The sequence below is a fragment of the Prionailurus viverrinus genome, chromosome A3, assembly GCF_022837055.1.
Source record: "Prionailurus viverrinus isolate Anna chromosome A3, UM_Priviv_1.0, whole genome shotgun sequence".
In the NCBI taxonomy this organism is placed as follows: Eukaryota; Metazoa; Chordata; class Mammalia; order Carnivora; family Felidae; genus Prionailurus; species Prionailurus viverrinus.
In genome coordinates this window covers 90,030,894-90,052,668 of record NC_062563.1, presented here as the reverse complement: position 1 = coordinate 90,052,668, position 21,775 = coordinate 90,030,894, and the positions used below count along the sequence as shown (strand labels likewise).

At 45.7% G+C, this 21,775-nt stretch overlaps 1 protein-coding gene across 6 annotated transcripts in view; it reads left to right on the top strand.

Moving 5' to 3' along the window:
- The first annotated feature begins 1,057 nt into the window (after nucleotides 1–1,057).
- The window catches only part of SFXN5 (sideroflexin 5), a 117,515-nt gene continuing 96,797 nt past the window's right edge, over nucleotides 1,058–21,775 (top strand). For 3 of the 6 annotated variants that reach the window (XM_047854230.1, XM_047854231.1, XM_047854225.1), the window contains exons 1-2: nucleotides 1,058–1,175; nucleotides 13,979–14,047. In XM_047854230.1, the coding sequence (XP_047710186.1) occupies nucleotides 1,074–1,175; nucleotides 13,979–14,047 (171 nt within the window). In that variant the 5' untranslated portion in view covers nucleotides 1,058–1,073. Of the gene's footprint in view, nucleotides 1,176–1,476; nucleotides 2,332–10,233; nucleotides 10,345–13,978; nucleotides 14,048–21,775 lie in introns of those variants that run through there. The other 3 variants (XM_047854226.1, XM_047854228.1, XM_047854229.1) reach the window with 3 other exon arrangements.

The following is a 21,775-nucleotide window of genomic DNA, read 5'->3' as shown; positions in this document are numbered from 1 at the left end:
TTATTATCCTTGCTTGCATCCTGTTCTACGATATGCAGCACTCCTTCTTACCTAACGTCCTTGTAGTGCTTAATAAACATTACTGAACCCCACTCCCCACTCCCACTTCTCTTCCTGCCTGGGAATTAGGCTGAGGAGGATCTTCCTTAGTTGGGCAAAGGAAGTGGAAGCCGCCAGGGCTCTGAAGCTCCCACTGTTTAATTCACACAGTCAATACGTATTTGAGTCCCTGTTGGTAGTCCTCCCAAGCCTGGCACTGAGGACTCAGCAGTGAATCAAAAGGTCATACTTCCTGTCTCATGGACCTAACTAACAGTGGGAACCACATAGGCAAAGCCGTAAATAATGAAAAGTGCGAGGGCTGCAAGGGAGAAGTGCTGGATACTAATAGGAGCATATAGCGGATTTTGTGGAAGTAGGGTGATGGATCGGGAAATGCGATGTTTAGGCTGAGGTAGGAGAGCCAGAGTCAGGCAAAGACAAAAAAGTTAAGAGTTTTCTGGGTACAGAATGTTCAAGGGTCAGAGGTGGGAAGCACCCCAGCATGTTCCTGTACTCAGTGTCAGGATGGCTGGAGAGCACAAGGGGAGGGGCAGGGTGGCGGCAGAAGAAACTGCTTGAAGACTCCGCAGTGCAAGTCTTTGCAGGAAGCCTTTCGAGATTAACCCGGAGCCTTTGCGCATCTGGTCCCGGGTCGGACCCGCGAGTAGGGCTCTTTCGGACTAGAGCTCCGGGAGCGACGCCCTCCGCAGCAAGTGAAACTTCTAGGGGCAGGTAACCAGCGAGGGGGAGCCCTGTGGCCCCCTATCGGGACCTTAGAGTCGTACACGCACGCTTTTCCCATATTGCCTAGCCCTTCAGAACCGGCAGCAGGAACGGAGATCGGGTTTGAGTCAGTTCAACTCTCCGCAGTCTAGGGTTGGCAAGCGCCGTGACTAGAATAACTACACTCCCCACAATCCCTTGCGCCCCCGGCTCGCTGCGGTTGCTTATGGCCAATCGGGAGAAGCAGCTGTGGCGGGGGCCGAGGAGGGACATTTTAAAAGGGCCGGAGATTGCAGGCGTCAGTGGTCATGGCGGATACAGCGACTACAGCATCGGCGGCGGCGGCTAGTGCCGCTAACACCTCGACCGATGCACCTCCTTTCCAGCTGGGCAAACCTCGCTTCCAGCAGGTGAGGACGGAGCTATGGTCTGAAGGTCGGCGGGTGGCACAGGGAGGGCGGCACACTCCTCTCCAAAATCCCCTTTAGTCCTGGGGTCCTCCGACCCGCGGCCACTGGGGAGCCTGCAGCTACTGCCTCGGGGACCTCGACCACAGCCATCCCTTTCCCATTGGCGAGCAGAGTGGGCGAGGACTCCCACTTTGGCTCCCTATTGGCCGCCGTTGCCGTCACTCCTCGGCTGCCCGCGCCCTCCAGCCTTTCCCGCCCGAGGCGCTCTGTGATTGGCCACTGACAGTCGCGGCCAGGAATCCGGGCGCCCCGGGTCCGAGCGGCTTCTGCAGGGTCGCTTTGAGCTGTGCAGTCAGCCACTCGCGGCGGAAAGTTCGAGCCCGGCTCTGGATGACAAGTTGGCGTGGCGGAGATGTCTTCTAACTTTCCCTGGGTGGGGATGACGTTCTTTTCGAGATGCTGGCGGAGCCCCTGGGCAGTGTCTGACCCTGCGGTCATGCTGCCAGTCCTTGACCCCAAGCCAGGTCCGCTGTGCTCGATGGTTTAGGGCCACGGGCCGAGGGGTCCCCGCGACCTGGCGACCCCTTTCCCCTCCAATGGGGGATTCGCTGATGCGAGTCGGCCGGCTGGTGCCCTGCCGGGGATGGAAGGAGGACGTGCGGGGAGAGCCGGGTGCGGAGGAAACGCTGTGTCATCCCCTGGGGCCGCGGACTGTTGGAAGAGTCCGCGTCCCTGGGAGCCCGCTTCAGCTCCTCCCCCGGAGCGACCTCCGAGGAAGGTCTCTGGAACCCGGGCCCTGGCGCCGCCGAGGGCTCGGCTCTTTGGACCCGGTCGGGCTCTTCGGAGCATGGTGACAGTGGCCTTTTTACCCGGGGACTCCCGACAGGGCGTGACTAACTCGTCCTCGGCCACGGAGTTGGGGATCGAACCCATAGCCTGGACGTGCGACCAGTGCTGAAGGCTTGGAGGGGCCGTTCCCACGCTGCGGGCCGCTTCGTACCCTCCTTCCTCCACTGCCTCCAGCCAGCGCGGAGGAAGTGGACTTTATTAGGAAAAGGGCGAAGAGGCTCGGCTGAAGTGAACTGGGTTTGCCTTGGGTGGGGGGCAGCGGAGGCGGACAGAAAGAAGTTTGCAGGAAGAAAGGAAATTGTACAAGGTCGGTGAGGTGGTGGATTTTTTGTGTGTGTTTTGTGGGTTTTTTTTTTGTTTTGTTTTGTTTTTTGGTGGTAGTGGTTGTGTGGGAGAGGGACTGGTTCCCGCAAAGTGGTGCACCGAGCTTCACTGATAAGAAATTAAGCCCCTGAGCCTTCTGAAAACAATGCCCTCACTGTTTTAAAACAGGACTTTAATTCCTTAAAAAAAATTAAGCCATCTCAGCATGTAGGTGTCAGAGCAAGACTGGCATCTTCCTGCCAGTGTAGGGTGCTGTCTAGGAGGAGACTGTCAGGGGTGCCTCTCCCAGAACTTGAATGACCCTTCTTTTGGCTGGCCCCCTTTCCCAGCCCTCCACACACTCATCCTTTAAGGATCAGCTAGGCCTCCTACTCTGGAAACATTTCCTCTCTTCTTCCATATATTACCCCTGGTGGGACCAGGTCACTGACTCTTTCCTGACCCCCCTTTTTGGCCACCCCAAGTGGGATCCTCTTAGGTTAGCCTTTAGTGACAGTCTGTCCGTGTTGCTCTAATACTTGTTCTCCTCACCCCTTGTGTGCATCTTTTGAGAGAAGGGGCTGATCTTGCCCTCCTTTGTCTCTGTCTTACCCCGAGGTGGGGCTAGACACATGGTGATGTGCCGAATAAAGACTTGTGGGTTGTCTTTTTCGGGGACCTGTTCTGGGACATTCAATCACACAACACACAGTTATTGAGAACTTCCCAGTGGCTTTAATGACTGAGCCCTTTGCTGTGATCACCGCTGGAGCCATATATGCACATTTGAGATTACTCCAGTCATTGCTGGTATCTGTTTTTGGCACCGCTCTTGAGGGCAATAAGAGTGTTTGTTGTATTTGCTTTGGCAGCAGCCCTCCTCCAGCGTAGTGACTTGCATAAAGCATAGTGCAAGTGATTGTCCATGTTAAGGAACTTCCCACCGTTGCCCATGCCCCCTCCTGCTCCTTCCACACCACATCCTGCTGTGCAAGCAGCCCAACCTGCCACCCAGTGACTCCCAAGAGACCTGCGAGTCCCCTGCATACTTCCCTTTCCCTCACCCTCTAAACACAACCAGAGGCCCAGTGTTCTCGTCTCTTGAAACAGCTCTCAAATTCACCGGATTCCCTGCTGGAATCCTGGATCAAGCTGCCATTATCTATCTCCTGAGCCACTGTGGAAGCCTAACAGGTCTCCCTGCTTGCACTCTGGCCCCCTTCCAATCCCATCCTTCTTTCACTTGGCAGCCTCAACCACGGCAGGTCTGATCAGGTGACTCCCTCCCCTCCCCCCACCACACACTTAAACACTCTCCAGTGGCTTCCCCTCCTTCTGAAATAAAGACCTCCCTTTTGAAGAGGCCCCCAAAGCCCACATGGCCCACCCATGCTGACTTCTTCTTCCTGAAATCAGACTCCCTCCTTCCCCCTCTCTCCTATCACACTGGCTGCTTTCAGCCACTTGAACTCTGAGTGGTTCATAATCCAGGGCCCAATTCCCAGAGCCCACGCCACGGGCACCACCCTCAGTCCCCAACTAGTCTCATCGCTTTCTTCAAGACTGGGTGCAGGGAGTTCTCTTCTTACTCCCTAGAGTCGCCTCAGGACCCTTCTTTCCATCCTTCAAAGTTCTCTGTGCAGGAGGGCTGGGGGATAAAGGACACTGACCAGTGTCAGAGGGTGAAGAGAGATGGCTTGCCCTGCTGGGCTTTGGTCTGTGACCATCTTTCTTCCCATAAGATGATGATAACAGCCAAGCATCGTTCCAGGCTTTTGGCATATTGGCTAATTTAATTTTCACAACAACTCCGTGAGACAGATAGGTGAGGAAGCTGCCACACACACAGATTAACTCACTTCCCAGGCAGTCTGGCTCCAGAGTCCTTGTTTGTTGGTTTATTGTTAACATTTTTTTTAGTGTTTATTTATTTTTGAAAGAAAGAGAGAGTAAGGGAGGGGCAGAGAGAGAGAGGGAGACAGAGGATCTGAAGCAGGTTCTGGGCTCTGAGCTGTCAGCACAGAGCCCGATGTGAGGCTCAAACCCACTAACTGTGAGATCATGACCTGAACCGAAGTCAGACGCTGAAGCAACTGAGCCACCCAGGTACCTCTTATTGTCAACCTTTTTATTAAGGTTTTCAGACTTTCAAAAGTGGAGACAGTCGTCAAAGAAGAGCCCACCCATCACTGAGCTTCAACAATTGCCACTGTGAGGCTAGCCTTATTTCATGTATATGCCCCCAATCCCAAACAATGAATTATTAAAAAAAAATTTTTTTTTACATTTATTTATTTTTGAGAAACAGAGTGAGACAAAGCATGAGCGGGGGAGGGGCAGAGAGAGAAGGAGACACAGAATCTGAAGCAGGCAGGCTCCAGGCTCTGAGCAAGCGGTCAGCACATAGCCTGATTCAGGGCTCGAACCCACAAACTGTGAGATCGTGACCTGAGCTAAAGTCGGACGCTCAACTGACTGAGCCACCCAGGTTCCCCCAATGAATTATTTTAAAGCAATGCCCAGACAACCCATCATTTCATTGTACCAGCTAGTAGATAGCTATAAAAAAATAAGGACTTAAAAAAATGTTTATTTATTTACTTTTGAGAGAGAGAAAGAGCAGTGAAGAGCCTGATGTGGGGTTTGATCTCATGACCATGAAATGAAGAGTCAAATGCTTAACTGACTGAGCCACCCAGCCATCCCAGGACTTTTTCTAAATAATTTTTTTTTTACTTCAGAATAATTTTTTTTTCCCGTTAAATAAAGCTTTGGGTATTTCATAATCCCAGTTTTATTTATTTTTAATTAATAATTAATTTTTAAATTTATATCCAAGTTAGTTAGCATATAGTGCAACAATGATTTCAGGAGTAGATTCCTTAATGCCCTTTACCCATTTAGCCCTTACCCCAACCCCTCCAGCAGCCCTCTGTTCTCTATATTTAAGAGTCTCTTATGTTTTGTCCCCCTCCCTGTTTTTATATTATTTTTGCTTCCCTTCCCTTATGTCCATCTGTTTTGTATCTTAAAGTCCTCATATGAATGAGGTCATATGATATTTGTCTTTCTCCAACTAATTTTGGTTAGCATAGTACCCTCTAGTTCCATCCACGTAATTGCAAATGGCAAGATTTCATTCTTGATTGCTGAGTAATACTCCATTGTATGTATGTACCACATCTTCTTTATCCATTCATCTGTCAATGGACCTTTGGGCTCTTTCCATACTTTGGCTATTGTTGGTTGATAGTGCTGCTATAAACATTGGGGTGCATGTGCCCCTTCGAAACAACACACCTGTATCCTTTGGATAAATCCCTAGTAGTGCAATTCCTGGGTTGTAGGGTAGTTCTACTTTTAATTTTTTGAGGAACCTCCATACCGTTTTCCAGAGTGGCTGCACCAGTTTCTTCAGAATATTTGTAGATTTATGGAAGTCAAAAAGCACAGAATTCCGGTATAACTCTCACCTGGTTTCCCCTAGTGTTATCATCTCATGGTACAGTTGACAACTGACCATGGTACAATTGTCAAAACTGAGTGTTGGAACATTACTATTAACTATACTCCCAGACTTTATTGGATCTCACTATTTTTTACACTAATATTCCTTTTTCTGTTCCAGGATCCAATCCATGATCCCACATTACATTTAATTTTCATGTCTCCTTAGCCTCCTCTGGTCTATGACAGCTTCTCAGACTTTCCTTGTTTTCGATGACCTTGGCAGCTTTGAGGAGTACTGGTCAGGTATTTTGTAGACTATCTCTCAATTTGCTGTCTCTCATGGCTAGACTGAAGTTATGCATTTTGGGGGAAGAATATCACAGATGTGAAGTGCTTTCTTTCTCACATGGTATCAGAGGGTTTTTTTTTTTTTTTAACATAACCACAATACCATTAACACACCTAAAATTATTGTTTCTTAACATCTTCAAACCAGTTACTATTTGTCTTAGTCTGTTTGGGCTGTTATAACAAAATACCATAGATTGGATAGCATACAAACAATATAAATGTACTTTTCACTGTTCTGGAAGCTGGAAGTTCAAGATCAAGGTGCTGGCAAACTGATGAAAGCCAGTTTTCTGGTTCATAGATAGCAGCACTTTGTAGTTGCAGCACTGCATGACATAAGGGTAGAGAGATCTTTGTGGGGTCTCTTTTATAAGGGCACTAATCTTGTTCATGAGGGTTCTGCCCTCATTACCTCAGTATCTCTCAAAGGCCCCACCACCTAATACCATCACTTAACCTCACACTGGAGGTTAAACTTCAACATATGACTTTTGAGGGGACACAATATTGCACTATTCACATTTCTGTGATTATCACATCATGTTTTAAATAATTGATTTGTCTGAATCAGGAACATACATATATGTTCCATACATTATATTACATTATATTTGGCTGATAAGCCTCTTCTAATCTATTGGTTCTCCTTCTCTCGTTTTTTTTTTTTTTTTTCCATTTGTTGAAGAAACTAGATTGTTTGCCTTGTAGAGTCCCTCATTCTGAATATGGCTGATGGCTGATCTGTGGTATTATTTAACATGTTCTTCTGTCCCCTGTTGTTCCTATAAACTTGAAGTCCGTGCTTTAACCACTGCGCCATATTGCTTGGTGAAGGGGAGAAAGATAATAGCATGGCTCCTGGGGAAGCTCTGTGACCTGACTGTGCTCTTTCCTCCTCCTTTTCTGCTCATTTCCTCTTCTGAAGTTGTTTTTTCTTTTCTTTGGGCCCAGACACCATTTTGGCAAGTCAGGTCCTAGGACAGGGAGCTAACATATGTGCTTCTTCCCATTTGCGTTTCAGTCTATCCAGAAATAAGTTGTGTTTTGTTTTTAAAGTTTCTTTTACTCTTCCTTTGCCTGAGTCATTTACCTAGCTGACTGGGGGTGTGAGTGCGCTGTGTTTGTGCATGGGAAATCCAGAAATCCACTGAGGCAGCAGAGCAGATGGGTTGCACGAGGCTCCCTCGGGGGAGGAGGAGCTGGCTGGACAGGAAAGTGCACTTTTCACTTCTAGGAAGAAAGCTGTGTGTGGGCTGAGAGTTGGAAGGCAGTAGGGAGATTTCTTATGGAGTTTGCCTGAACTCAAGTTCCAGGATGAAAATGCCTTGCAGGTAGTTATGTTTTAATTGTTTACATCCTATAGGCTGGAGAGTGACTGTTTCCGAGGCTGGTCCTGGAGCTGGTTTGTGCTGTGGACAAGGTCAACACCTTCTAGTCCAGCGGCTCTCAATCCCTGCTGCACACTTGAACCACCTGGGCAGGGTTTTAAATGGACACCAATGCCTGGAGCCCACCCCAGCCAATAGAATTTGAATCCCTGAGTGGAAGACCTTGTTTGGGGATACCCAGGTCGTGCAGCCTGGCTGAGGACTACTGAGCTGGCCCAGCCTTTTTGCCTTTGGGCTATAGGTTCAGTGCGTATTTTATTCCTGATCTGGAAGAGCCCTGACTTAGAGGTCTGGGTATAGAAGGACAGTCAGTTTCTTTCAGGCCTTGGCCCTCAGCTGCTGCTCCCTAGCCGCCTCTCCCCAGGGGGTGTAGAGGTGAGACTGTCTGTGCTGCAGGTTCTGCTGAGAACGAGATGACTCACCTCTCTTGGGAAGGGAAAGAGAAGGAATCACTGGGCTGACTCATTCTTCCGGTAAAGAAAAAGGAATTGAAAAGCTTCCACGATTGATTGGGTAAAGATGGGGGCTGAATTTTGGAGGGGAGAGGAAGCCCATACATTTAAAACTTTTGAGAAAATAAAAATTAACTCAGACAGAGAAAGTAAAACCCTTTGTTGCCATTTTTCACTCTGGGGAGGACAGACATATAAGCCCCCTCTCTACAAAGAATCAGTGTTTCTCACAAGGCTATAAAGTTTCCCAATGACTTACTTCTTTGAACACTACTCTTCCATACTCGCTGAGAAATCGCATTCTCCAAGATCATAGATGGCCAGAAACTTTGCTGTTTAAAATAATGTCAGTAGGAATGAAACATCCACCTCTTGATAGGTGGGTCAAAGTCACTTTGACTTAGAGAACTAACCCAAGTGCAATAGTTTCTGGACATAACATTCCATATTTATCTTGATTTTATAGTTTCTAAGGAAACAAGATCCAGTGCCCATTTCTCAGTATAGACCTAGATGGACCCTTTACCTCATAGCTGTGCTTTGCTTTGAGCCTATTAAAGCACCACGTCATTTAAATTTTACTCTACCTTTCTCCAGAATTCTGTACTAACCCTATTTTCCCCTTTGTTTGGTGGCATGCCCCATGGTTCCTCCGCTGTGTGGCCTCTCCCTCGTTGCAGTGAGTCAGTAGATGTGACTTTGTCAGACTATGTGTTTGTCCCTGGGGGGTCTTAGGCTGATTGCATTAGTACATTGTCATCTGTGCTTGCGATTTATAACTCAGAACTCCTTTCCTGAATCTCAGGCCTATCTTTCCAGTGTTTATTGAAATTACATCTGGAAGGCCCTTTAAGTATTTCAAACTCACATGACCAATACAGAACTTTTATCTTCCCCTCCACTAAGTCAGTATGCTTCTTGTTTTCCTTGTCCTGGTTAATAAGCATTAGTATCTAACTAGAAATCAAGGCATTATCCATATTCTGTTCTTCTTCATTCCCCCAGTCAGTCAGCCAGCCCCTTGTTCTACCCCAGGACCCAGCGCAGTGCTGGGCACATAGTAAGTCCTGAGTAGCTATTTGGTGAATGAATGAATAAAACCACAAGTCTGGTAGTTGCTTTTCTTTTAATTTTTAAAAATTTCTACTAGATGATACATTTGCTTAGGTCTTGGGATGGATCTATATCTCTGTTTGCCTTGCACTTCTCAGCTTGGTTATTTGCACATAGTAGGTATTTAATGTATATAGATTGGATAAATACAATAATATAGCTAGTTCCCCAGGTAACTAAAGTGATTATTTTTTCAAATTTAATTTTATTTATTTTGAGAGAGAGAGAGAACAAGAGAGCGCACACAGGGGAAGGGGGGAGCAGAGAGATAGCAAGAGAGAGAATCCCACGCAGTCTCTATATTGCCAGCCCAGTTTGGGGCTTGATCTCACAATCATGAGATCAGACCTGAGCTGAAAGCAAGAGTTGGATGCTCAACTGCCTGAGCCACCCAGGTGCCCCTACAGTGATTATTAAAAAAAAAATTATCAGAACATTCCGGTCAAACCCTATCTGTTCTTGGCCTTGCCCTCTTTTTTCTGAAATGTCTTTTATCACACTTCAGTCCCTCCTTTGGCTGACAGTGGTGCAGTTTCTGACTCTGGCCTTCATGCGTCAGAACTCTTGCTGATACCCTTCTCTGCTTGGTAAACTCGGCTGTCCACCCATTCCAGAGCCTCTGGGAAACCTCCTTGACTCATGTGGGAGAAATCATCTGTGTCCCCACTGTACTTATAATGCTTCATTTAAGCTCTGGTCACAGTATTTTGTATTTATTTGTTTACTTGTGTTTCTTGATGGACTCGGCTTCTTGAATGCTTATCCAAGAAGCGTTCCCTGAGCCCAACTCAGAAGAGGGTGTAGATATCTGTGGAGCAAAATGTTTTTCCTGGGACTCTCTCTTAGTGGCTGGGTGGAGAGTGACACAGGGACCAGCAGGGCTAGGACAGGGTAAAGAAAGTGCCAGACCACAGGGCAGTCAGAAGCTAGACGTCTTCACCCACCATCTTCAAGAGGTTGCTTTACTCAGGCCTATCTTCCAGGCTCTCACCTCTGCCCCTGCTGCTCCTCTTCCTTCCTTGAGCCACCATCTGCCATACATTTGTCCCTTTCAAGTCCTCTCCCTTCAGAGCCCTGCCTGGGCTCCATTCTCTCCAGGCAACCTCCAGGCCATAGACTGCTCACCTGCCCACTCATTCATTCTTGTGACAGGTGTGTTGCTGGAGCCCCTTCTAGGTATGAATCACGAGACCCAGAGCCAAGGAGGATGAGGAGATGGAAAGAACAGCCAACAGCCCACCTCCTTCAGGAGCTTATAATCAAGTAATATATTAGATAGTATTTTAAATTAAATATATTTTTTTATTTTATTATTTTTTAATTTTTTAAGGTTATTTATTTATTTTGAGAGAGACAGAGACAGCATGAATGGGGGAGAGGCAGAGAGAGAGGGAGAGAGAATCTCAAGCAGGCTCTGCACTGCCAGCATGCGCCCAGTACAGGGCTCGAACTCATGAAACCATGAGATCGCGGCCTGAGCCGAAACCGAGAGTCAGACGCTTAACCGACTGAATTAAATATATATTTTAAAAATAGAATATTACTTTTATGTATTATATATAATGCTGATTTTTTTTCATTTTAAAAAGAAATAAAAACCATCCATATTCCTATTACTCAGAGACAATCTCTGTTAACGTTTTAATGTATTTTCATCTAACTTAAAATAATTCTCTACTTTTTATTTTGAAGTAGTTTGTATTACAGAAAAGTCGCAATAAGAATAAAGAACTTTCAGGGGCACCTTGGTGGCTCAGTCGGTTGAGCTTCTGACTTCGGCTCAGGTCATGATCTCATGGTTCGTGGGTTCAACCCTTGCATCGGGGTCTGTCCTGATAGCTCGGAGCCTGGAGGCTGCTTTTGATTCTGTGTGTGTCCCTCTCTCTGCCCCTCTGCCGCACATGCTCTGTCTCTCTCTCTCTCAAAAATAAATAAACATTAAAAACATTAAAAAAAAAAGAATAAAGAACTTTCCTATACTCTTTGCCTAGATCCACCAGTTTTTAACATTTTGCCACACTTCCTTTTTTATTCTTTTTATCTGCGGATGATCATAAAGTCTGGAAACATAGCAAATATGCATGATATCACCAAAGACATTTTCAGTCTGTAAAGAAAATAAAAGTATCTACATTTCCAGATTGTATTGCCACCTTCTCTACTTACACATGCTATTGTTTCTCAGCCGCTTGAGAGTAGCTTATATTCATTTGTCTCCCTACTACTTAGTGTAACATAAGAATGAGGACATTCTCTTACATTTCTGTCTTAGTTCATTCAGTCTGCTGTAACAAAAATACCATAGACTGGGTGGCTTGTAAACAACAGAAATTAATTTCTCACAGTTCTGGAGGCTAGAAGTCTAAGCTCAAGGCACTGGCAGATTCGTCGTCTGGTGACAGCTTGAGCCCTGGTTCATAGACAGCCATCGTCTGTGTTCTTGCATGGCAGAAGGGGCAAGGGGGCCCTCTGAGGTCTCTTCTATAAGAGCACTAGTGTCATTCATGTCAAAAGGCCCCACCTCAAAATTCCATCACATTAGGTGTTAGGTTAAGATAGGAATTAGGGGAGGGACACAAACAGTGTCTAGCAATAACCTCAAGTGTAGTTATTACATTTACAAATTTAAGATGGATATAATACCTTTATTAACCTATGATCCCTGTGCCAATTTTGTCAGTTCTCTCAGTAACGTCCTTGAGGACATTTTTCTGTGATTCAGTCCAGAATCACATACTACATTTAGGTGTCTTGTCTCTTCAGTGTCCTTTCACGTGGACCAGGTCCTCAGTCTTTCTTTGTCTTTATGACATGGACATATTTGATGAACAAGCCTGGTTATTTTATGGCATGCTGCTCAGTTTGGGTTTGTCTGATGTCTCCTTATGATTAGATTCAATCCCTCCAGAATACTATTTGAGTGACACTGTGAACTTCTCAAGGTGTCACATCTAGAGGCACACAATGTCCATCTGCCCCTCATTGGTCCCTTTAACACATCCCCATCATTTTGTGGGCTGGCACTTCATTACTTTCTGACACAACAAGATGTACCAGGTTCATCTTGTGCCTTCCCTTCCCCGGCCCTGGAATCAGCCACTTCTGTAAGGAACCCTGGTTTGTTTTAGTAGATCAGGGTCTGGATGTCATTCTGTCTCTTTGTTATCCACTTACTGTCCATCTAGCTCTATTTATCTCCTTGGCTTTTTTCTTTTTAAAGTTTATTTATTCACTTAGAAAAAGCACGTGAGTGGGAGAGGGGCAGAGAGAGAGAGAGAGAGAGAGAGAGAGAATCCCAAACAAGCTCCATGCTGTCAACGCAGAGCCCGCCGGAGGGCTCAATTGCACGAACCATGAGATCATGACCTGAGCAGAAATCAACAGTCAGATGCTTATCCAATTGAGCCATTGAGATGCCCCGTATCTCCTTATTTTTTTGAGTTGGAATTATCCTGTTTGTATGCATTCCACAAAATCAGAAGCCTATTTTCATGTCATAAATGTCCAAGAACATTTCAAATGGCTGTAGAGTGTTCAATCATGCGATAGGACTGTTATTTGCTCACCATCCACCTTTGCAAATACTGCAGCGGTGAGCACCCTCAGCATTCACATCTTACCGCACCTCTGAACGTCTCTGTTTCCTGAGACTAGATACTTAGAGGGGAAATTTTGCCAGGACAACAGTGTGAGCATTATGTACAAGTGGGGAAAATGGTTGAGACCATTTGAGTTATAAGAGGTCCGAGAAGCAACTGTTTTAGTTAGGAACAGTGCCGAAGCTTGACCTGCTCTGTGAACGGCAGCGCCTCAGTGGGGGTGGATGTAGGAGGTGGAGAGGGTCCTCCATGCAGGGGGCATCACAGTGAGCAGAGAGATGGAGGCAACATGGGGCCTGGTGTGCGCAGGGGACTTTCAGGGGACTATTGCAGGACTTTATTAGGAAGGGTAAGGAGCAGGAGGTGGCTATAGGATCTGGTGTCCTAATGAGCAAAGGGAGGGAGGGAGGGAGTGTGGAGGTATCTGCTTCCTTCACCATGCAGAGGACGGTGCTGGGTGAGCGGTGAGGCTCCAGTGCAGATTTGGGGTAGAGCCTGGAGTGTAGTGAGGCACCAACCCCCCGGTATTTGTGGCTTCCCCTTTGTCTTCCAGCTTGGCATCTTCTCACCTCCCATTGAGCTTGGCTTTTTCCCTAAGGCAGAGGGCCCAGGAGCAGTGGTGCCTGTTGCCTGGTTTCCTTTCATTGTGCGCTAATGCCTGTGGCCTGCTTTGCACAAAGCCCTGCTTTTCTGGGGCCCCTGCTCTGGGGTGAGGCCAGGGCAGGCAGGCCCTGTCCTGAGCCTCACAGCAGCTCCAGGGCTATGGGTATAGGAGGGCGTGAGGGGAGTGAGCTGGGCACTGTCATGCCTGAGCTTTGCCCGTGGAGAGATTTCCTCGGGGACAGAGCCTGAGCTGGACCTTGGAGAGGGACCCTCCTTCACTGGAGACGTCCAAAGCAAGGCAGGGAGGCTGTGGTGGACAGGGAAGGCCAGGAGAGGGCTCGGCCCAGGTCTCACCTTTAGCCTGTGTGCTCATGGGTGCTTGGGAGCAGTGGGAAGCTGGGAGTGGATCTCAGGGAATTCGGGGAAGTGAGAGGAAAATGCGAGGCATTTTTGAAGAGCAGCTGAGACAGTCATTGAGTGTCTTAATGGTCCTTATGGGTTGACTTTAGAAAGACTTCAGACCTGGGAGGCCCTCAGGTCACTGAGAAGCAAGGTCTCATTGGCACTCATCACATGGGGAGTCCTGGGGACTGTGGGACCCCAATAATAAGTGTAGGCTGTGGGGTGTGGTCCATGGGGTTTAGAGGATGATCTCCAGCGGCTGACCTGCTCTCCTCTCCCACCTCCTTCCCCAGACATCCTTCTATGGCCGCTTCAGGCACTTCTTGGATATCATTGATCCTCGCACACTCTTTGTCACTGAGGTAAGTCCTGGATGTCACTCTCAGTAGAGGCCCCTGGCCCCTTTAGAAGATCCATGGGTCACTTGTGTGTATGCTTTATACACATTGTCTCATTCCGTTTGCATCTTACGACATCCCTTCAGGGTAGATATATCGCATCGTTATTATTTCCAACTCTAATAAAGTTATTACCCAGCACATAAATGACATGCTCATTAGAAAAGTTCACATGGCACAGGTGTGTTTAAATGAGAAAGTATCCTTTATGTACTCTCCCTACCCAGCCCCCTCCTGTCGTAGGTAATGTCAGGTTTGTTAAGGTATAGTTTACCTTTTGCATGTGTACCATTCTGCGTTTCAACAAACAGGTTCAGTCATGTATCTACCACCACCATGAAGCTGTAGGACGCTCCCAATCACCCTAAAATGTTCACTCATGCCCGTTTGTAAAGTTGATCTCCCTTGTTCCTGCCAGCCTCTGGCAACCACTCGTCTGTTTTCTGTCTGTATTGTTTTCTTGTTTAAAATGCCATATAAATGGAATACTACAGCACGTAGCCTTGTGTGTCTGGCTTCTTTTCCGAAGTGTAATGTTTTTGAGATTCATCCACGTTGCCGTGTGTGTATCAGTGGTTCATGACTTCTTATTGCTGAGTAGTATTCCACTGAGAGGATGTTCCAGAATGTGTGTATCCATCCACTTGTTGATGAACACCTGGGCTGTTTCCAGCTTGGAGCTATTGTAGATAATATACTATGAGCATTCTTTGTGTGGACGTATGTTTTCATTTCTCTTGAATAAGTAACTAGGAATGGAGCGCTAGTTCATATGGTAAGTGTGGTAAGTGTATGTTTCTCTTCATAGGAAGCTGCCAAACCATTGTTGAGAGTGGCTCTACATTTAACATCCCATCTGCAATGTCCCAGTGGTTCCACATCCTCACCAACATGTGGTATCATCACATTTAAATTTATCGCCAAGTCTATTTTAGCCATCATATGTCTTAATAGCCTTTGTATGTGTGTAGCAATGCATGCACATATAAAAAAGCAAATATTTGTTAAGCCCTTAACTGTGAGCAGGGCAGTGTGTTAAGCAGTTTACATGCGTTAGCTCATCAGATTAACTCAAAGCATCCCTACGAGGTAGATGTTATTCTAAGTTCCATTTTACAGATGAGGAAACAGACAGAAGTTAAATCTCATGCACATGGTGCTGGCCAGTGGTGGAGCCAGTGTATGAACCCAGGTAAGCTTGTCTCTGGAACCCTTATTCTTAGCCAGTTTGTATCCCGTTCAGGTAATAATCCCAAGATTACTCAGCTGGCAGAAGGCTTGAGCTCCCGCACCGGGACCCTACCTATCCCGAGGAAGGTCTTGAGCCTTGAGTTGTGCACTTCTCTGCACGTCTTCTCTGTGTTGAGCATTGGATTGCTTCTGCCCTGGACTTGATCCCTCTGGGAGGTAAAAGCCATGATGAAAAGAAGCACAAGGCCTTCTGGGCACCTGGGCTTAGAACCATCTCCAGTGGGGGATGCGGTCCAGTATCACTAAATGTGAGAATTACCCTGTTGTGTGCTTTCCAACAACATGTCAGTGAGAACAAAGGGCTCCAGTATTTTACTGGCTGACTTTACCTGCCCCTCTGGGTCTACCGCCTCGAAAGCACAGGGCTGCTATACTCTGGGCTCTGTCTGGATTCTCCTGAGGAGTAATCAATATGACTACACAAAAATTTGGGAAATCACCAAGCTAGAGAAACTATTTACCTAGCCTAGGTGATGTGACTTTCTATAAAGCTCCAGAATAGCACAAAACCGGATATAATTGTAACATGAATCCCAACGAAAATGCCACCTGCTTGACGGAGAAGGCTGCAGAGGCCAGTGCTTAACTCAAAGGGTAGGAGTGCTAATGATGGGTTTGAGACACATTGAGAAATGGTGGAGGACGACAGAAGGTCAGGAGGTACTTCGTGCTCCCCAGATTACCATGAGGAGGCGGGGGCTTTGGGGATAGATGGGCAGCTACAGGGCAGCATGCCAGCTGTGCCAGGGGACCCACACCCTCCTTCCTCTCCAGTCCACCCTCTTCTCGTTCCCAGACCATTTCATTTCCCACTCTCCTCCTGGTGCCACATCCTTCTTGCATTTTGAAAGGCCCCAATATTCCCATATATCACTAAACCATTTTTGACCTGTTTCCCCTGTCAGCAATTCACTTGTCAAAGCTACCTATTTACTGACTGGAAAATAACCAGTACAACAGTAATTTTGGAATAGTTTTCAAAATTCACCTGTCCTCCTCCCCTCATCAAAGATTCTGAAAGGCTTCCCAGAAAGACCCACACCTCCCTCCCTGCTACATCCCAGTTGGGGACTGTTTTCCAACACTACATGCTGGCCTTTTGGAAAGTTTTTGCCCACAGAAGATCATCTTCTAAGCCCTAAAAAGTCTGGAAGGGCCATGAGTGGGGTATCCAGGCCTTCACTGGCTCTAGTCCATGCAGGTTGCTTAGCAAGGCCATCTGCATGGAAGCAATGAGAAATTAGAAGCTGAGAGGAGAGTCTCTTACCTGATGCTCTCCCCTAGGAACTGTGGCACTACCAGAAGGGCCACTCTCCCCTCTGCCGAGCTCAGTCCACAGACCATGGTTCATGCCTACAGAGCACTGTTTCTCTCCCAGGGCTTTTTGCTGGTGTTCTGGGAGGGATTGTGGGGTGGTCCCAGCTGGAAGAGACCTAGACAAGTCTCTTTGCCTGTGAGAGTAATAGGTTTGTGGAGACATGAGGAGGTAGTTCTGGAAGCTGGAGGTTCTTGAGGTAGAAAGATCCTGGGCAGCGTGAGCTGTCTGGTGACTTGGTTCTGAGAGGCATTAGCCAGGTCAATGGATAGACTCCTCTTGAGAGAGTTTTGCAGCAATTTGTTTGACATTTATAACTGACCAACCTTTAAAAAGATCCCAATCCTTATATGTGTGATGAGGCAGAGGACATTTTATTCACCGTAGGAAGAAGGCTGTCTTTGTCATAAGAATGTCTTGAGCAAGGCTTCAGAGGAGGAAGACATTTGTCTGCTTGATGCAGGGGGAAGAATTGTCATTTTTGATCATGCCAAGAGAGGGGAGAGAGAAGGAAGAAGAGGGAGAAACAGTGGAAAGGAGAGCAAGCATCCGGGATGAGCTGAGAGGCCAGTGGCTGGGGCCCTCTTGAGACTGCTCATGCCTCCTGGGTTGTGAAATTTGTTGACATGGTGTACTTTTGTCCCTTCTGCCTGTTCCTGGAAAGTTGTCAGTAAAGTCTGCCTGGTTCATGAAATCTCTGCAGGAGTAGATTATTTGGGAAGATCTTGAGGGGCTAGGAGTCTCTTGTCAGGGTGCAGTGTGTCCAGGATCAGACCTGAGGAAACAAACCACCAGGAGTTGGCAGAAGCCCCACTGTTGGCTTTCCACCTAGGTCATGGAATTAGATTTAGACCTCTAAATCTAATAGCTGGCAAGGTTGTACCAGCTGACATCAGACTTACTTTTATTTATTTATTTTTAAGTTTATTTATTTTAAGAGAGACACAGAGAGAGAGAGTGCAGGCAGAGCTGAGGGGGCGGGTAGTGGGGGACAGAGGATCCAAAGTAAGTTCTGTGCTGACAGCAGAGAGCTGGATGCAGGGCTCGAGCCCACGAACCGTGAGATTATGACCTAAGCTGAAATCAGACTGACTGAGCCACCCAGGCGCCCCTGAAGTTACTTTTAATTTTGGACTGAAGATGAAAGGAATTTGCTATTATGAATTAAATAATTTTTTAAGGGAATGAATGGTTGACAGATTATCATCCTGAAAGACAGAGAAAACTAACTGCAATAGTGTTAGTAACACAGACTCAGGACTAGTTTTGGTGTAGTAATCTGAAACCGGGGTATATTGTGGGGTAGAATAGATAAGTAATTATATTGATGTTGGGAACCAGGGTTCTCACTGTGGAAGTAGGAGGATACAAATATGGAGCAGGGGAAAGGACAAAGAACTACGTGATGTTGCACTGAATTGGAGGTATGGATATGAACTCATGACCCCCCTCCCCCACCACACACACACACACATTTGTGTTTATATTTTCCAGTTTCCTGGCTCTTTTCGCTGAAAGGGCCTAGAAGCAATGACACCTGGTAACAGTGAACACATTTAGCACTCAGATCTTGGTTTCTAAATAACCAGTACCCACCAATAGAAATCAGGGATTCTTGGAGAGGTGGCGAAATCCACATTTGGGGCAAGAGGAGCTGCTACAGAATGTGGGAGGGTGCTCAAAGAATGGAGACACAGGAACTGGCTTGAAAGGAAACCCACCAGTCACATTTGGGAGAATTTGAACGTTAAGAAGAATACAATGGGTTATTCACCCTTCAGTTATCCACCCTTCAGTTATAACACACTGAAGAATGATAATAATGGTGATAATAATAAATGCAGGAGTCAATAATAACAACAAGAAGGAGGAGGAGAAACCCATCAGTCCACAGTCCAGTAGAAGTGTGGGAGGGGGAAGCTCATCTTCACAGAAGAATGTCAGCTGATAAATGTAGTAGGAAATAGTCATTGTGTAACCCTCAATGAAATAACTGCCTCTGACCAGGATCATTAATGGATGCTGCTCGCATAGAGTAATGAGTTGTAGGCAAACAGGATATCCGGATGTTTTCAAGTAAGTGTCACCCTGAAGATAGTTAGCAAAGAGGAAAAGTTACCTTTACTGTGAAGAGCTTAGAGGACATTGCTTTAACCAGGTGGCCAAACTTAGCATCATTAGCCATGAAAAACTGACATTATATGCCTTCTGATGTGATATGATTCTGGTAGTAATCTCTAAATACTGGAATATATGAAAGCCTAAAGAAGAAAATAAAAACAGCCCATAATCCTACCTGCCAGAAATAATCACCATTGACATTTTGGTATATGCATATGTGCAAAATTAGGATGATTTATGTAATGTGTGTATATATATATCTATCTCTTTATATAGAATATATATATAGAATCCTATATGATATATATGTTTACATAACATATATGTATACATAATATATACTCTTTTTTCCATGCAGCATATCATGAACATTCTTCCTTGTCATTAAATGTCATTACAAAATATATTTAATACCACATAGTAATCCATCCTGTGGTTATTCTATAATGCACTTGATAATTTTCTCTATTGTTGACCACTTGGGTGGTTTCAAGTCTTTTGCCATTATAAGTAGTATTGCAGTATATATCCATGTACATAAATCTCCCCATATTTCTCTTCATTTTCTTTGGATAAATTCCTACAAGTGGAATTTCTGAATGGAAGACTTTTTTTTTAATGTTTAAAAAAAATCTTTATTTATTTTGAGAGAGAGAGAGAGGGAGAGCGCATGAGCGGGGGAGGGGCAGAGAGAGAGAGAGAGAGACAGAGACAGAGACAGAGACAAAGAGAGAGAGACAGAGAGAAAATCCTAAGCAGGCCCCACACTGCCAGTGCAGAGCAGTGCAGAGCCTGACTTGGGGCTCAATCTCATGAATCGTGAGATCATGACCTGAGCCAAAATTAGGAGTCGGACGCTTAACTGACTGAGCCTCCCAGGCACCCCTCTGAATGAAAGACATTTTAAGGCTTTTCATATATATTGCCAGTTTACCCTGTAGATTATACCAAGCTGTGCCAAGATCATATCAGTTTATAGTCTCAATAATAGTGAGGATATCCATTTATATTTTATTTTTTATCAACTACTTTTTAATCATAATATTTCTCTACACTTAAAAAACTTTCAGTGTAATTAACATACAGCATTATATTAGTTTCAGGTGTACAATATAGTAATTCAACAATTCTGTTACTCAGTGCTCATCATAATAAGTATACCCTTAATCTCTTTGAGGATGCCCATTTGTTTAAATGCCTTCTAGACAGCATCTGATATTCTAATTTTAAAGTCTCTAATTGAAGTTTTAATAGTAAATATCCAAATGTCGCTTTTTTTATTCAATTTTTTATTGATTATTTATAAAAATGTAAGTGTAAACATAAAGCTCGTTTATCCCTCTTCGGGATTTTTACAGAAACTGAAAGAGTGCCAAAGTTTATAACATTATCTTCTACCTAAAACAGCTTTGTAAACACAGTTTTCATCCTGTTTATAAGATCTTTGATAGCTTCCCAGTGACAAGTTACTGTTTTGTTTTGTTTAAATCCAAGTTAGTTAACATGTAGTGTAATAATGATTTCAGGAGTAGAATTTAGTGATTCCTCACTTACATAGAACACCCAGTGCTCATCCCAACAGGTGTCCTCCTTAGTGCCCTTCACCGCTTTAGCCCTTCCCATCCAACACCCCCTCCAGCAACCTTCAGTTTGTTCTCTGTATTTAAGAGTCTCTTATGGTTTGCCTCCCTCTCTGGTTTTATATTATTTTTAGTCAGTCAGACAAAGACAAATATCATATGATTTCACTCATATGTGGAATTTAAGAAACAAAACAGATGAACATAAGGGAAGGGAACCAAACATCAGTACCTTTATACACTTTAAGTTCTTGCCTATCTGCATGCATTTTTGGCATACTATTACACTGAACAGTTTTTATTTGCCTTTTTCATTCATTTCCAAGTCTTTATAATTATTTGTATATTTTTAAATGTTTATTTTTGAGGATGCAAGCAGGGGAAGGGCAGAGAGAGGGGGACGGAGGGTCCAAAGTGGGCTCTGAGATGTCAGTCTGACAGCAGCGAGCCTGATGTGGGCTCAAACACATGAACCGGTGACATCATGACCTGAGCTGAAGTCAGATGCTCAACCAACCAAGTCACCCAAGTGTCTCCACAATTTTTTAAAATCAAGTTTTGAAGTCTAAATAACCGTCCCTGTTAGACCCTTAGATCTAACAGCATAGGCGGTGCTTTTCCAAGAAAAATAGTCTCAAACCTATCACTTTTCACTTCAGCTACATTTATTTTCTAGAATAAATTCCCAAGAGTAGGCTATCTAGGCTGGAGGCCATGATTGTTTCTAAAGCTCTTTGGGGTAGCTGGACGGGTTTCTTTTCTGAAGGGTTATACTTCCTGTCATGCTGCCAGAATTATATGGGTTTACCTCTCAAGGGCCCCTTGAAGGTGATCAGAGGTCAGCCACAGGGAAGGCAGAGCCCCTCCCCATATGTCCCCGGTTTCCCCTTCCCTGGGGCCTCCCTGAGGGTGGCCTGGGGCGGGGGAGCCAAGGACCAATCTCAGCACAGATGTTTAACCCTGGGGGTCCCAGGACTACTGGGAAGGAACAGGAGAGTATAGGAAGGCTGAAGGAAGACAAGAGAAAGGCTTGGGACCCTGTCTACCTATAAATCATTATCTTCTGCAAGTCCCAGCATTTGGGACCACGGTAAGAATGATTCAAGCAGTCTTTTGGGTGAGGGGAGAATGCGTGGCTCTCTGCCCTGGGCAGGTGCAAGACTGACCCAGGTGAGAACAATCAGACACTGAGCAATCAAGGCATGATGCGACATAAGCTGCTGCCCCCACCTCCTCCTGCTTCCCCGCCAGCCATCCCTGCTCCGTTCTCTCATGCACACCCCCCTCTGCCAGTTCATTCTCTCCTGGCATCGGATGCTGTTTTTTTAATTTTAATTTTAATTTTAATTTTAATTTTGTTTGTTTATTTACTTATTTATTTCAGTTCTGCAAACTTTGGGACTTCCAAACTCTCCACTTTGCCTG